Source organism: Giraffa tippelskirchi, chromosome 4 (genome assembly GCF_054371585.1).
Source record: "Giraffa tippelskirchi isolate mGirTip1 chromosome 4, T2T-mGirTip1v1.2.pri, whole genome shotgun sequence".
In the NCBI taxonomy this organism is placed as follows: Eukaryota; Metazoa; Chordata; class Mammalia; order Artiodactyla; family Giraffidae; genus Giraffa; species Giraffa tippelskirchi.
Genome location: NC_137278.1, coordinates 137,526,851 through 137,544,170, shown reverse-complemented (window position 1 = coordinate 137,544,170; position 17,320 = coordinate 137,526,851). Strand labels below are relative to the sequence as shown.

General features: G+C 35.1%; 1 protein-coding gene across 2 annotated transcripts; it reads right to left on the bottom strand.

The window, feature by feature from the left end:
* Positions 1-1,468: 1,468 nt before the first annotated feature.
* Positions 1,469-14,360, bottom strand: TWF1 (twinfilin actin binding protein 1). Of its 2 annotated transcripts, XM_081593605.1 has the most exons (10): positions 14,295-14,360; positions 12,376-12,453; positions 10,176-10,354; positions 8,576-8,671; positions 7,332-7,436; positions 6,472-6,492; positions 5,555-5,680; positions 5,158-5,308; positions 4,879-5,000; positions 1,469-3,585 (listed from the first exon to the last, which is right to left on the bottom strand). In XM_081593605.1, exons 1-10 carry the CDS (start codon positions 14,317-14,319, stop codon positions 3,415-3,417), a joined length of 1,074 nt encoding a protein of 357 aa, XP_081449731.1. In that variant the 5' UTR covers positions 14,320-14,360; the 3' UTR covers positions 1,469-3,414. The 2 variants fall into 2 exon arrangements, with proteins under 2 accessions (XP_081449731.1, XP_081449730.1); XM_081593604.1 differs by lacking the exon at positions 6,472-6,492.
* Between the last annotated feature and the right edge of the window lie 2,960 nt (positions 14,361-17,320).

The following is a 17,320-nucleotide window of genomic DNA, read 5'->3' as shown; positions in this document are numbered from 1 at the left end:
CTTCTTTCCCCACTGTCCAAGGAAAGGCAACATCTCATTTTATTTATTCAACAAATGAAGTATCCACTATGTCCTAGACACTGTTCCAGGTGCTGAGGATGTATCAGTGTAAAACCAAGTCCTTTTTCCCCATCAAGCTTGTATTTTAGTGGAGACAAGCAACATAGATACGTATTTCTTAAATGCTTCGAGGAAAAATAAAGCAGGATTAAGGTGTGAGGACAGGAAGTACAATCAGACTTGGGTCAGGGAAGACCTTTCTAGGCAGGTGACACTTGAGCAGAGGCCTGCATTAAATGAGGGAGGAAGGCATGTAGATGCTGGGAGAGGGTGAGAAACAGCACACTGTTTTCCTGAGGCAGCAGCCACGTGCTTGGTCCTTCAGAGGTCCTGCCAGCAGCTGAGCCGATCGGACTCATCAAGGAATGTGGAGAGAGCCATGGGCCAATTATCACCGTTCATCATAACCACTATAGACCAATAGGTAGGAATAGTTTGTGGACTGAATGGAGGGAGACATTCAATTTATATCGTTTAAGGCAAACTGTATCCCAGTCATGGCTACCCATGAATGATTTGTGTAACTGTGATTCCTGGGCCCACCTACTCTTTATCAAAATCTCTGGAGATGAAGCCCCAGAATCAGTGTTTTTTTAAAAAAAGAAAACAAAAACCCCTCCAATCTTTCTAACGTATGATCATATCTGCAAAGATGCAAAGAAAACACATGAAAGGATGCATATACCAAACTACAGTACAGGAACCTCAGGCAGAAATGAGCAGAAATGCCTTAAAGAATTGAACTTTTTAAAATAGTTCTCAAAATTAGCCCTTTTAATGAAATTCTGTCTTTTAATGAAAAACTGCTACCAAAGACATCCACTTTGTAATACAGCCCTAATAAAAAAGATCAATTTGATCCTTTATTGCAAACCAGAATGCACAATTTGTTGGATGAATGTCTCTTAACAGCTTACTGTCAAGTCTGTTGGTCACCCTACACTATTGGGTTGCTGCTATCACAGTAGAAACTAACTAATAATGGCATTTCCATTATTGCTGCAGCAGTGGTAAAGTTCTCATCTATTAAGCACTCTATTGATACAACCTGCTTAGGTTTCAAACTAGTTAAAATCCTTTTTTAGATAGGTTAATTAACAAACAGATAAATGGATTTCTAACCCATCAACAGGTATCGCATTATGTGAGTGAAAGTTGCTCAGTCATGTCCGACTGTTTGCAACTCCGTGGACTATACAATCCATGGAATTCTCCAGGCCAGAATACTGGAGTGGGTAGCCATTCCCTTCTCCAGGGGCTCTTCCCAATCCAGGGATCAAACCCAGGTCTCCTGCATTGCAGGTGGATTCTTTACCACCAGAGCTACCAGGGAAGCCAACTGCATTATGTAGACTTATCCAAACATTAAAAAAGAAAGGTTATACTAGAAAACCAACTTAGGATGCAATTTGAAGAGAAAAATTTTATTGCAATATAAAACGCACTTATAAAATGTCCACAGAAGGCATGTAATTATTCACTGCTATATAAATTTACTGGGAATACTTTATTCACTTTCTATTGTTATGACATCACCTAAAACATAAACAATGAGTTATACTCTATAACAAATGCATCATTGATTTTCAACAATCATTGGTTTAATAATTAGTTTAAGATTATATAATCACATCTATATTCTGGAATGTCCACTTTCATGTAGTGTAATAGAGTTTAAGAGTATAATTGCACATGGATGGTATAGAAAAACATTCACTACTAAATTATTTTATACCATTATGACAGGTTAACATTCTTCCTGACTGAAAATAAGAGCTTCAGCAGCTTGGTCTATAGTCGACACAGTTCCAGGATTCTCAATGCAGTAGTGTGCATGTGTTTGAGTGTGTGCACCCACCGAAAAACTTAACTCTTTTGTAAAAAAGTGCAACATTACCGTCAATTATTTTGCATGTTTAAATATGCAAATATGATTATTTGTAAACAAACAAAATCCCACACAAATACTCTTAATTCTAGGAAAAAAAAATCTGTCAACTCATAATTATTCTAACATGCTTTAGTTGAACACACACTGGATTTCTGAAAGGTGCATATATTACCTTAGATAATAAAAGTGTAAAAATGACTTTCTTATTTCATACTATGAAATGTGCATGTCTGGTATATGCTTTATGCAGCATAAATTTTAGATCAAGAAATTCTAAATTCTGGATCCCCACGATTCACTTAAAAAGTCCTCAAAATTATGGCTCTTGCAGCAGGTTTATCAGATTACACATGATGAAGTGTTCTAGCTCCCTCTATTTCAAGTATTGAAGAAAATGAGGCTCAAAATCTCTGGAGGCTGTAACTAAAAATGTAAAGCTTTAGAAAACAGTTAAATGTGTTTTGAAATAAGATATAAACTGAAACATATTCTTAATTTATCTGTGTTAGGCTGATGAGTTCTAGGAGTTCAAAATAATTTTATTAAACAACATTCACTCAAAAGTGATAAAGAACACAATTTGCCTATTAGTGTATGGTTTTAGGGAAATCAATCGTGATGTTTAAAACGTTTTCAATATTGTTGACATCAGTTTTGTTTTCTCTTGAATATTAATTTGATATTCAATTAAACATAAATATTTTGCCTCACACTACATATAATGAAATGACTTACTTTTGAAATGAAAAAAAATTTATAGCACTAGAATGAGAATTTACTAAAGTTGTTTAAACATGTCTTTCAATATCATCAGAAGTCCTACAGTATAGAAAATATCTAGTACCCTTAAGGTTTCAGAGTGAGCTGATCTTCTGCAATTTTAAAGCCATTTAAAAAACCAGAAAGTCAAATAGAAAAGACTGCTGCAATAAAGCACTGTTTCTAAACATTGCAGATATGATCCCACGGTCTGAGTGAGCATTGCTCCTCAGAGCAAGCAACTTTCCACTTTTTCCTAGGCACATGAAGTTTTCAGCTTAGAAAATAACCTAACCTGGTCCTTAACATATTCATTAAGTGGAATGAATATTTTAAGGTCTTTCTCCCTTAAAAAGAAAAAAAAAAGATGTATCACCAAACAGTAATAAGACTTGTATCTTACTTTTAGACATTAGCCTTTTCTGGAATTGGCGCAACTGTATAAAATTTTAAAAATTATATGAAAAGTATGGAATAATCACTTATGAAACCTGTGATGAAATTAAACATCATTATATTGAACTCTTTTCTAGCTTTAACTCAGAAATCATAAGTCTTCTTTAACATTAATTTTATAAACATAGAGAAGTGAAAAGTGCTGATTTTCAAAAAGTACAATTTTTCCCTCTATTATATATCAACATGGAATGATTTCAGTTCTCCTGTACTAAAAGCTGGACTTTTAAAAAACTAGTATTATAATTTTAATCAGTAGTAGCTTCAGTTTCAGCTGGACCCCTAATTATTCTTCGAATTCCTCTTTTTCCTGAAGGGCCTTTTGGTTTTGCAAAACTTTGTTTATGTGCATGCTGCTTGGGATGTACTTCTTCATAAAGGAAGTCTGCAGTCAACTCATCCCCATTGTCTATCTCGATCTGTAAGAGGTGAAATTAGCAAAGTGTAGCAGTATGAAAAAACACAACATTCAAAACCTAATACAAACAACGTGTACTGGTGTGAATGCTCACAAATAAATACATAATACCCATTCCAGCAAGAAAGAACCCAGGACCATATGAAAATAGTTCACTTGAATCTTTTTTGGGGGGAGGAGGTGGGAGCTAAATGGAGTTGCTTGACTATATAATCCCTATATTTATTTTCTATTTGGTTCTTTCTTCTCCAGTTTAACTAATGTTTAACAGTAGTATAGTAGGAATCATCACTATATCCTTAAGTTGTTCTGCTTTAGGACACTATATATTTTCCAGAAACATTACTAATAGCCCCTTCATCACCTGGGTCACTTGAAATCACTGTTACACAGATTGGCAAACTGTGGCCTGCAGGACAGATCTAGTTCAAATTAAGAGTGTGTTTTACATTTCTAAAGGGTTGTAAAAAACAAGTAATAAAACAAGAATATGTGACAAAGACCATATGTGGCCTGGCAAAGCCTAAAATACTTACTATCTGGTCTTCTGGTGGAAAAAGTCAGCCAGCCCTTCCTATAGAAGGTGATTCTTAAGAACTTTAAAAGCTCTTAAAATGCTCTGTACCGAAAACACTGGTAATCTGTAAGGACCTGTGTTTTCAGAGTTGAAGGGCTCAAAAATAAACCATATCTTTCCCCATGACTCACCTGCATTTAAGAAAATTTGTAACGTAGTTCCCTAAATTTATGTTATGCCCATTCTCTCCTTTGCCAACAACCAGAAAGATTCTCAACATCCCATGACTCAGTTATAAATGAAGACTGTGGTTTCTTACTAATAGTCTTGAGAAAATCAGAAATATGCAGCTTTAGTAGCACTGTCCAACAGAACTTTCTGCAATGTGGACTTATTCTCGAAATTCTGCACCAAATACAGTGCCATTGGCCACATATAGCTAAAACGAGCACCTGAAATGTGGCTAGTGTTTTTAAGGAACTGAAATTTAAATTTCATTTAATTTTTATTATATTTAAATAGCCACATGTACCTTGTAGCTAAACATTAGATCTACAGGGAGGCTGGGATCATAATACATCATCCCCAAGCACTTAAGAGGATTTCCTAAGGATTCAAGGTGAGAACAAGAAAAAAAAAACTTTTTCATTTACAAATTACAATACATCATGAATTACATGAAAAACAATAAAAATGTAATAAAAATTGAAGAATTTTAAATAGGTATTAAATATATCAATAAGATAAATTAGATTAAATTATTAGATAAATAATTACCTTTCTAATGACATCCATTTGTAGTTGTCTTTCTACAATCTCTAGCAGAGGGCTCTTGCAGCTAGAATATAGCATTCGTTCTCTTATACTGCATGTGTATCCAGGCATTGAATAAATAAAAACTGTAAATCAAAATAATAATAAATCCAATTAGCAGCATATCAATTAAAGCAAATACTAAACCATGTAAAACTACAACTAAGCCCTCTGGCCAAGAAATAAGAAAGAATAGAGTGATGAAATGCCAATCAGCAAACAAACAAAAAAAGTACCATATACCTATAGACTCCAAATAGTCTCCTTCATGGGAATGTTTATACAGAAAGAAATGATAACGTGCTGCATCTTTGGGAATCCTCTTTGGCAAATCTTTTAGTTCTGTATTTATTGTGTTGGCCAAAATTATAATTTCATTTTTTATATCTATTTCCTGTCAACAGACAAAATACTTATTAAAATAGATACACAGAAATTTAAAATTTATAATTGAAGAAAAGGAGATAAGGAGAAAGTTACATAATTTCACTTTTCCCAGTGAATATATGTTGCTTTTGTAAGTTTAAAAACAATAAATAAAAAATAAAGACTTAAAATCCATTAAAAACAAACCTTTTATTAATATAAGCCAAAGGTACCAAAGAGAGAAGCCACTTCATAATAATCATATGTCTCTTACCAATTGCACATAGTTCAGCTGTCTGTTATTCAGTTTTTCCAAAGCTTGAAAAGCGTCTCGAGAAATAGGAAATGCTACTCCTTGTAGTGTTTGATGCTTAGTGTCCACACTCACGTCAGTTTGTACCTAGTATGACAGATTCAATTTACTGATGAATTTTAGCATTAAGCAGTGTCAGATGGCAAAAAAAACCTAAACTCTACAGAGTGAGTGCCATTCCACCCTTTTAATATAATTAATTCTGCTCATTTTAATATAATTAAAAGTAACACTTAAAACACTATGAACTTAAAAGGCAAATTGCTCACATTTGTTTCAGGTTCTGCTAGCACTTTGTCAACATGCAGAGTGTATGCCACATTTTGATGAAAATGCCAAAAGTGAACATCTGAGTGAGTGTGCAATGTTAGCAGGGCTTTGTTTATATGTTTGGTTTGGCACAACTGCCATGAGCTACACAAGCTCTTTGAAGTATCTTCAGATTATACTTTTAATTATGATATTTTACTTGATAAAACTTATGAACACTGTGATATAAATATAGTATGTATAAACTTTGTTCCGCTAGACATAAAGTGCAACACAAACACCATGCAGAGTTGAAAGGAGTACAAACAATATACAAAGACACAACGTAGCTCAACAAATTGTACTACTGCAGAAGTTCCAGACTTAAGAGATTTCATTCCTAAGAACATGGGTGTGCACGTATTGGAAGAAGAGTACTTCAAGAAAGCTTTCAATGCACATATTTAAGACTTTTATACTTAATGAATGATATTTTAATATAGGGTCTCATTTGCAGTGCTGCAACCAAGTCAAAATTGAAAGTTTACTTAAAAAAAAATGAATGGAGATTCTACAGCATAAATGGCATTGGATAATGAAAACATTATAGAACATATGCAAATGCATACCCCAATAAGATCCTCTGGGTTCTGATTGCAAGGAATAAAACAAACTATCAAACTTGTTAAAAAAAAAAATCATGTAAAAATCCATACTCTGATAACTTGAGTTAAAATAATAATGATAGATCCTTGCTATCAGGTCAATATAAATGATATTAATTTTCCAGACTGATGCTTATTAGTCTGTTACTCAGACAAGAGAACAGTAGTTTCTGCTACTTGTTCTTTTCTGTAAAATTCCAGTAGAAATACAGTAGCTATTCTAACTTAAAATTGCTTAAAATTCTAACTTAGAAATGATAAACTATAATATGGATGAAATTTATTGACTCATATGCTAAACAAGTACTCATATAACCATCTCCCATATATATATATGTGCACACACCCATCCAGGCAGTGCCCATAGACAACTTACAGAGCTTCTAGAAATCCTAAACACACTATAGCATATATGTTTTACTCTCTTTAGTCATTAGTATTCTCTGAAATAACAAAACAAACCTTCCTCAGGCAACCTTATTAGATATTATATCCCTCACAATATGTAAGTAACATATACTTTTCCTATTTATTTAGTATTCAAAGTATAAAATTAAGAACAGCTGTACTTCTTACAGGAGGATTACTAATCTAACCCATACATTATAAAGACAGGAGAAAGCTATTTATGAAATTGACATGAAGTTTAATATTCACTTCCAACTTTTTCCTAAAAACACATTGAACATGGTCTTGTCTCTAAACGGAACAGAATGTTAGCTATCCAACTTATTTATTCTCTAGTTACCTCTTCATCTATTAATTAAAAATTACAATACTTTTAAGCACTTAAAATCTTGCAAGATTTCAAAATGGTAATTTACCTCATTAATTTTAATCTGTCGTAATTCTTCTTCAGCTGCAGTCAGTGGGGCAGGAGAAGACTGTGACAGCAAATATTTTTTATACCCATGTAATGATACATCTTCCTGTAAGCACAAAAATTGACTGTTACTAGTTGTGAGGCTACTTTAGGAAAAACAAAATTATTAATTTAACAAAAAAATATTTTAATTGAAAATAAATGGTAACAAGAATCTTACTACTTCTTTATTTTTAAAAACATTCTATTCTACAGTTTTCAAAAAGTTTTAAGGGGAGTAGCTATGCTTCATTTCCTAAAGCTTTATAATTACTACTCTTTTGTATGAGTGTGGTAGTGGTAACGCCAGACACATGATGAACCTGATTGTGCCTCAAGTCTACAGGACAATTACTGCTAACCTTCTGGGGATGCCTTCCCCATAATTATTTAATAATCAACATCCTCAGATTATGAATTCTGTACTATAACAACATATAATTATTTATAGAAAATAATTATAGTTCTTATTTAAAAAAAAATTACTTCAAATAAATTTATTTCTCAACATTTTGTGGTTTGGAAGACTGAAACTAGAATGGAGAAACCAGACCGCTTCACAACTAATGTGAATAAGCAAAGCATTCCCAGCTAGTCTTGTGCTCTACCCACCAGAATGTATTACTCACTGAATCACAATAAAAGCTCTAAGTAACAACAAAAAATTTGTTCAAAAAATACACTATAATTTTCTTAATTTGGGGGTATATGTACAAATACATGTATTTACCATACAAATTTTATAATCAAGTAAATTCTTAATCATAACACACATATTAATCAACAATTACCCCAATCATCAATTTACCTCTCAATATTCTAGTTTAAATAATATAGTTATTGCTTCTTTATTATGAGTATTAATGTCCAAAATACCTAAAAACTACTATTTCTTCTAAGTAGTCTCTCATTTTTCTGAGCCTATTACTTTGTCCTTAAAATGAAAAGGCTGAACTAAATGAGGGGTTGAACTAAATGATCTCTAAGAGATATTCTAGCATTTGAAGACTGAGATGTCAACATATTTTAAAAGGGTATTATATGATGTTTCAGTTAATGTGCATATCATATGAAACAACGTTTTCTCTTATTCTTATGTTTACAGATTTACCAATCAGAATTCACATTAATTACTCCATTACCTAGAAGTTCTTTAAGTGTTTTAACTGCAATACATAGACTCCATATAAAATATAAGTTTGGTACCTTTACTGTTCCAAACACTTCATCTTTAATGTGGCCACCTCCAAACTCCTTTTTCAGAGTTGCTCTTGTTGCTGCATACAACATTTTTTGACGAACCTAGTAATTGTGAAAGTTTACTTGTAAGTTTACAGGTGAAAACTATCATTACAAAAATAGCATTTAATGAATGTATTAAAACTGTCAAGCACATTAAAAATAAACTGTGACAAAGTCCATCAAGTATAACATGCTAAAATGTGTGTATACAGATAGGCATCATAACATTGGCATCTAAAACATCAATAGCTACTAAGGTAGATCTCAACTTAAAAGTCATTTTTCAAAAAGTAGAAAAAGCTAAATTTTAAAAAATCCTTCATTTTTTCAAAGTATAAAATGAGTTCAAGAATTAAAAGAAGCTACTTAAAACACTACCTTAAAGTCATTGAGATAAAGTAATCTTGATAGTGACATTTTACTCAAAGCAAGTCTAGGTGAGATATTACTAATTAAAAATCAAATATTCACGGCATAACTATGGCATACAACACTCTATGAGGGACAAAGATGAAAAGAATTACAAAATATACTATTATTAAGGAGTCTGATATTTATAGCATCTATGGGAAACTACTAAAGATAACTGCCAACCAATAGAAATCATTTCATAATTCTGCACTGTCAAATCCAATATTTCTTTCAGACAAGATGTATCGAGTTAAATAGGAGGGGATGACTTTTGAGAATTATATCTACAAAACTTTAAAAATTATTATTTTTCTATAAGAAAAGAGAATTAAGTCTTTAAAATATTGGGCTGTATCCATATATTAATTTTTTTGTTCTATCACTTAAGGGCTTCCCTCATAGCTCAGCTGGTAAAGAATCTGCCTGCAATGCAGGAGACCCGGGTTTGATCCCTGGGTTGGGAAGATCCCCTGGAGAAGGAAATGGCAAACCACTCCAGTAGTCTTGCCTAGAGAATCCCATAGACAGAGGAGCCTGGCAGGCTACAGTCAGTGGGGTTGCAAGAGTCCAAGAGTCAGACATGACTTAGTGACTAAACCACCACCATTCAACTTTCTTAAAAGAAATACTTATCTGTATGTATGCTGGTCACCTGAATGGTAGCTATTAAGAATATTTCATATAATGTTCAGTTAGTTCTGTAAAAATCATTTGTTATTATGCTCAGAGCAAAATAGTAACCTTTATTCTTCAGAGGTCCAGAGAGTCATTTATAATAGCCAAAAATTTTTAAATTTAAAATCAATAATTCTTCTGATTTCAATCAAGGTCCAGATTTCTGAATCTTAGGTAAGTTATCCCTGGTTCTACATTACCAATCCAAGGATTTTTTTTCCATCGTCATTCCCTTCTATGAGGAAGACTATTGCTTCTTAACTTTTTCTTGGCCTAGGAATATTTCAGAAAAAATTTTTCTAGCTTTTAATGTTAAAGTGAAAGTGAAGTCACTCAGTCGTCTCCGACTCTTTGAGATCCCATGGACAATAGCCCACCAGGCTCCTCCATCCACGGGATTTTCTAGGCAAGAATACTGGAGTGGGGTGCCATTTCCTGCTCCATTTAATGTTAAACAAGTTACCAAAAAATTACTTACATGAGAATGATCAGGAGACCACGCAATGAATATCCATTCATATCCCTGGGCATTCTGAGAATCTAACCTGAATAATACATAGCACGGTTGTTTGTCCTCCAACAGGGGTAAAACAAAGGAATCATAATCCTGATCCCAGGAATCTGAAGGTTCCCTACATGACCCAATCACAAGTTTCTCTGTGAAGAACAATTTTTAAGATACATAAATGGTTTGAAATACCAAATGGTAGAATAATGAAGAATAGAAGAATAAATTAATATGTAATTAACTATTAACTGCTCTATTCACATCAATATATGAAAAGGACCTTGGCTGTAACAATACAATATATAGTAGTATATAATAAAATGTAATAGTATATATGAAAATATAATAGTATATACGAAAATATAATATATAGTATTAAAAACATGTAAAAATTATGACCAGCACAGGTAAAATAATGTTATGAAAAACACAAGAAAGGAACATACAGAAATAATTATAAATAGCTGAGTTGGATAGTTGAGGAAAGGGTAGTTATAGTCTATTTTCCAAATGTTTGTTACAAAGTATCAACAAAATGTATTTAACTAAGAGTCCTACCACTCAAAGGTGTAATTTCTGAAATTAACATTGAATTGCACAGTTAAGAAATACTAAATAAAAACAGGTTTAGCTCCTACTTGGCTATAGTACTACAAATTTAAAAATCTGTCCACAAGGATAAATTGGTACAGTCACATTGAGACACTATTGGGAGAATCAAGACTGTATTCTGCATAGAGAATCTCTTGCACATATATACAAAGGTATTCACTGCAGCACTATAAAATAACAGCGGAAACTGAAAATAGCCCACATGTTCATCAATAAGAGAATGGACATAAAATATGTGGCAGCCATATGATAAAATTCTATTCATATTTAAAAAGAATTAATGAGCCTTTATCAAAACTAATTATAAAATAATATTTACAGAAGAAAAATGATGAAAAAGATATCAGTTCATATGAAGTTAAAAACTCAAAAACAGCACTATATGTTATTTAGGGATTGCACACACAAAAAAAGGTCCTAATATAGTTTCCTCAGGAGAGGGTCAGAAAGTACTGTTGTTTAAACATCAAATTACAAAGGGTTTGAAGCAAATATGATAAAATGTTAGCAGTTATTAATCTAAGAAGAGATGGAAGTATTTGTCATTTATTCTTCATAATTCCTTATTTAAAATTTTTTCTCAAAACAAAAAATCAGAAAAGTGACAGACAAAATATTGTCATTTTTCTGTTGTAGAAATGTGAGTTATATCAACTTTTCCATTTTACTTACTTAACTAAGTTAATTAGAAAGTGATAACACTTAAAATTTTAGTTCAATAGTTCTAAAACGGGCTACTTTACAGTATGTTTATTCTCATTGAGTGTGTTAACATATGTAGAACTGCATATTTTTCAAACTATTTTAGTATTTTTAACATGTAAGAGAAATTGGAAACCAAATTAGATTTACTTCCAGTTTATGAAAGAACAAGGTATTTTTCCAAAGAAAAATATTTCAAGGTAATTAAGAAATTAGGCCAATGGGATGTTTTAACATATTCATTTGAGATTAAGTAATTATAATTTAATTATTCACACTCAAACCGGCCAAATTAAAAGACTCTCCCACCCAATTAATTTCCCTGCTTACAGCTTTATTTTGAAAGGACCAATTTACAGTTTGTTATATTCTCAGAACTTTTTCCTATAACAAGAAAAGGGAATCATTTCTGCAGCATACATTACAATCAAGTTGAGAAAACAGGCAGTTTAAAACCCTTTCTTTCTACTTCAAACTAACTTTATTGAAAAATAATTTACAAATAACTGTTTATTTTTCAGATAATCACCTGTTACTGATTTTCATTCCAGAGATGCAAGCACTGACATTAGATACAGATTGCAATACAGAAACACAAAAGAAATACAGACACAAAAAAGTGAAAGAGGAAGATGTCACACCAAAACCAACATCTTTTTGTTTCCCTGATAGTCAACTACATAATTCAGAAGGTAAGCAGGAGCCTTTAGGAAATGCACAAAATATAGAGGATCCAGGTTAACTAAAGGCAAGCTTTGAACTTGCTTCACATTTATTAATAGTCCAAATCACTGACAATGACTTAGCTTAAAAACATAACACCCAATAATTCAAGAACAAAAAATGTTTAACTAACCGTTTTCAATAGATATTTTCAGAAGTCTGTATTTTCCATTTCTTGCTCTGGCAAAGATATCTTTAACATCTTCACTTGCTGTGCAAAAAGATACAGAAAAGTAATATTTATGCATTAATACTTTCTAATGCTACAATAATAATGCTAGTTGAATAAGGAAAACATGAAATATAATACAAAGAAAAAACCTTGAGTATACAATATTTTCTTATTAACAGTCATTTAAATTATAAAACTTAAAAAGTATACCAGACACTGAACACGGCTTTTGTTGTCGCTGTTGTTCAGTCGCTAAGTCATGCATGTCCAACTCTTCTGTGTTCCCCTGTACCATAGCCCGCCAGGCACCTCTGTCCATGAGATTTTCCAGGCACCATACCAGAGTGGGCTGCCATTCCCTTCTCCAGGGGATCTTCCCCATCCAGGGATCAAACCTGCATCTCCTGCACTGGCAGGTCGGTTCTTTACCACTGAGCCACCAGGGAAGCCCCGTATAGAGACATAAGTATGTTTTAAAAGTATATTAATTCTAACCTGTTCTAGCTATGTTAGAATTGGGAATGAATATATTAAAGTTTCTCAAACCCAATAATGAACAAATTACAAATCTGAGAAATACCCTTATTGATTGTTTGAAAAATGCTGAAAATCTGCTTTCATTCTCTTCTGGTCCAATTTCAAGTTTATGATAAATAAAAACACCTTCTTCATCAATTCATTTTCTACATTTTCATGTTTAAAGATGACAATAAACGTCAAATGCCCTATCCTGATTGAAGTCAAAGAAATTCCTTCAAGTTTATACTTCTGGTCACACTTTTCTGACTCGTATTTCTCAAAAAGCTGGAGTAATCTCACTGAGCGAATGTATATACTTAATAACCTATCCCTTGTGCTATTAAAACTTCAATTTCGTTCTGATTTTGTTCTTGGGGTGTATATTGACAGCAAGAACCACTTTTAATAGTGCTTGCTATTAGACTCAAGCATCAAAGTCAATAATTAGATATTCATGCATCAAAACTAACGCAAATACAAGACTGCTTTTAGATTGGAGACTATTTTGCTTTTCTTTGTGTGTGCAGGAGGTATGGCGTGGTGTCAAAGACTTATGAACAAAACACAATTACATGTTCATCTGGGGAAAAGATTCGTTATCTATTAACAGGAAGACCTTGTGTTTATACTAGAACTCATTAAGTGATCGCGAGTAACCCCGGGACATATTATTTGATTCTGATGAGGTGAGAGCTTTCAGACTGCCCATTTGCAAACCAGGAAAGAACACAGGTCAATTAAAATTTCACAATCAACTGTTTGAATGGGATAATTACACGATGCCACACAGATCAGACTTTTCAGTTCCCTGAGGAGTACCTAAGTACGACCAAGACGCCTCCTACTCAGGATACACACAACGGTGCTGATGTTCCCATTTTGGAAGAAAGCGCGGACGAGTTTGGGAAGCATTCTTAGTAGAAATGAAAAAGATTCCCGCATCTTTCTTTTTATAATTCAAATCCTGTAACAACTCTTCTGGACTGTGAAAAAGAAAATTCGCCTGTCTCTCGACAATAAAAGGACCCTAGTTGCCTCCACGGCTCCAGGTCTTCCCAACCCGTAAAGTTGGGTTAAGGTCGGCTGCGGCTGCAGGCACGCCCCCTTCACCCCGGCCGCCGCCAGACCCGCTTCCTTCGCTCCGGCGAATTTCGGGTCCGTCCGCAACGTGGCGGCGGCCGGGCCCGGGCAGGGAGGGAGGCAGGCCGAGAGCTCCCGGGACACGGGAGAGCAGAGAGACTCAGAGGCCCAGCTCGCCCCCGACACCGATTTCCCGTGCTTCGGGCCCGACTCTGGCCCCGCCCGGCCTGCCCAGGGCCTCCGGGGACCCCCTTCCCCAAGGGCAGCGCCGGCACCGTTACCTTGGATGCCGGTCTGGTGGGACATGGCGGCGGCCGCGGGCTCCCGGCTCCAGCACTGAGTGCAGCGAGCGGCCCCGGCCGGCAGCTCCAGGAAGTGGCCGCTCCTCCGCCGGCCCCGGCGCGTCATCGGCCTGCGACCCACCGCCGCCCCGCCCCGCTAGGCCCCCGGCGTCCTCGCGCGCCCCCGGCGCTCCCGCCGCCTCCGGTCACTCGGACCGTCTCCCCGCTGCGGGACTGCAGGTCCACACCTTCGGCCCTCAACTCCAGCTGTTCCAGCTTTCTGCCGGGGGTCACTGTCCCCGGTGTTTGCCGCCGCTTCTCCGGCTCCACCACCGCGAAGCACCACAGGACTGGCAAGATAGCTTTCCCTTCTGGGGTCTACCCTGCCAACGCCTTTCACTGGTTCAGCAAAAGGATGCTCAAAAACGGAAACGAACCTTTTACTGAACACATGTTTTTAGCTTTAAAAAGATGTGCAAGATATCCTTCTTGGTTTACTCTTCTGCTGTGTGTACAATTTAATGTAAAGGGTCCCACTCCTCCCCATTTTTTAAAAAGGATAGGGAGTTTCCCATCAAAATTTGAAAGGCTTTTAAATTAATTTCAGACTTACCTTTTCTTTCTTTAGTTGGGCCCATTTAGAGACAAGGTTTTCCTTTCTCTTCATTCCAAAAAGAAACAGCCACAGAGAGTAAAAAGATTAGCTGACTTGAGTACTCCTCTATGGTCAGTTCCATCATTCCAAACTGATACTGCTCTGCTTTCTATTGGTCCTTTATTCTTTAATCAGGTAATTATTCAAGATTCATTTGTGAGGATAAAGTTGTAGCATATTATTAAAAACTATTTTCCATTCTGTGCTTTTATGAGCATGTGTTTCCATTTCTAAGGATAATGTATTTATTTTTTGAATTTCTGGCTGCACTGGGTCTTTGTTGCTGCGCATGGGCTTTCTGTAGCTGTGGGGGGGCTACTCTTAGCTTAGTTGGGGTGCACAGACTTCTCATTGTGGTGGCTTCTCTTGCTGCGAAGCACAGGCTCTAAGGTGCATGGGCTTCAGTAGTTGCAGCATGCAGGCTCTAGGGTGCTCAGGCTCCAGTAGTTGTGGCTCGTGGGCTCTATAGAGTGTGAGCTCAGTAGTTGTGGTGTACAAGCTATAGTTGCCCACAGCATGTGGAACCTTCTTGGACAGGGATCGAACCCTTTTCACCAGCATTGGCAGGCAGATTCTTATCCACTGTACCACCAGGGAAGTCCCTTTAAGGATAATCTTGGTAGTTATTTTTGTACTACTTTTCTAGGACTCCTGGATTATAATTTTCTAGGTAGAAAGCTAGGTCTTTTGTTTTTAGGGCCTTGAACTGACAAGTATAAAAACGTACAACCTGATTATCAACAAATACTTTGTACAGACCAATAATATAAGTACAGGCTAACAAAATCACTCTTGAAATGTGACATATTTTTAATTAGCAGGTGGGTAATTGCTTTTCTTAATGGGGTTCACAGCAAAAAAGATTGCTGTGTTCTGTTCCTTGTTTTTAAGGCTCTATTTCTCAAACACATTTTCATATTTTGGAATAAGCAAAATTTAATCTGAGCTTTATAGCTTGTTTGGATTTAAGAAACGTAAGGAGTTCCATTCTAACCAAATTCTTCCTGACACAACAGTTCATCCTGATTTACCAGTTTTCATAGCATTGTTGAGTACAGGGAGTGCCTCTGCAATTTGTTGACTGACTCATGTCCTGGTGAGTAGGGAAAATTGCTTAAGGAGATTGACATTACTCAAATGTACAGATGAGAAAAATTAATTTTCCCATGTTGATCTTTAGAAAAGATCCCTGTATGTTCAACCCTGAAGAGGAGGAAAGTCCAGATAGGTTGGATAAGACCACCACAGCATCTGCCAGATAATGCTTTTTTTTCTGCCAGTACAGTAGTTTGAGTTAAAACTGCAAGGGATCTGTCTGCATTGTTAATTAAACAACAAAGTTCCTCTAGCAAAACAGGAAATCTGAGGAGGGAAGATGTTTGTTAAGATGTGAACAGCATGGCCAAAATGATCTTTTTAATTTTAACTGTCCATCAGCATTTCTGCACGTAGTCAGATAATTTCCTTAGCAAATGGATTCTTGATGCCTTCATCGGATGTTTTATGAAAATGTTTCTGGTCAATATTGATAGTACACTTAAGTTTCATAATTTTATTATATCTGATGTTCATTTCAGGTTAGGTTATTGTAGTAATTTAAGAGAAACAGTTTATTGAGTATGTAAAGTGCTAGTGGTACTTGTATTTTACCTATTTAAGAGACTAGATTATGATAGAAATCTTGTTTGTTTGGTTAATCTCTCTTGCTTGCATCTTTAATGTGATACCAATTACATGACTTCTCACCTTATCTTTTTTAAAAAATTGTGATAAAATACACGTAAAATTTACCATCTTAATGATTTTTAAATGTTCAATTCAGTCATGTTAAATACAGTCGCCTGTTATACACTCAATCTCCAAAACTCTTTGCCTGTTGCAAAATTAAAACTTTATATCAACATTAAATAACTTTCCATTCCAACTCAACCTCCAGGCCCTGGCTAACATCATTCTATGTCTGTCTCTATGAGTTTGACTATTCTTAGCACCTCATATAATTGGAACCATACAGTAGCTATCTTTTTGTGATTGGCTTATTTCACTTACCAAACTGTCCTCAAGTTTCATCCATGTGTAGCATGTAGAATTCCTTCCTTTTAAAGGCTAGATAATAGTTTAGTGTGTGTATATACCATGTTTTGTTTATTCATTCATCCATCATGTCTTTCTTCTTGCTAGCAAAATCAATTGTATTATTCTCAGATATTTTTATCAGTTTCCTGTAGCTACTAATTAACAAATTAGCACAAAGTAGATGACCTTACACAACAGAAATTTATTCTGTCGCAGTTGTAAAGGCCAGAAGTCCAAAATCATAGCTGCCATCCCTCTTAAGGCTCTAGGGGAGAATCTTTCCTTACTTCCTCCA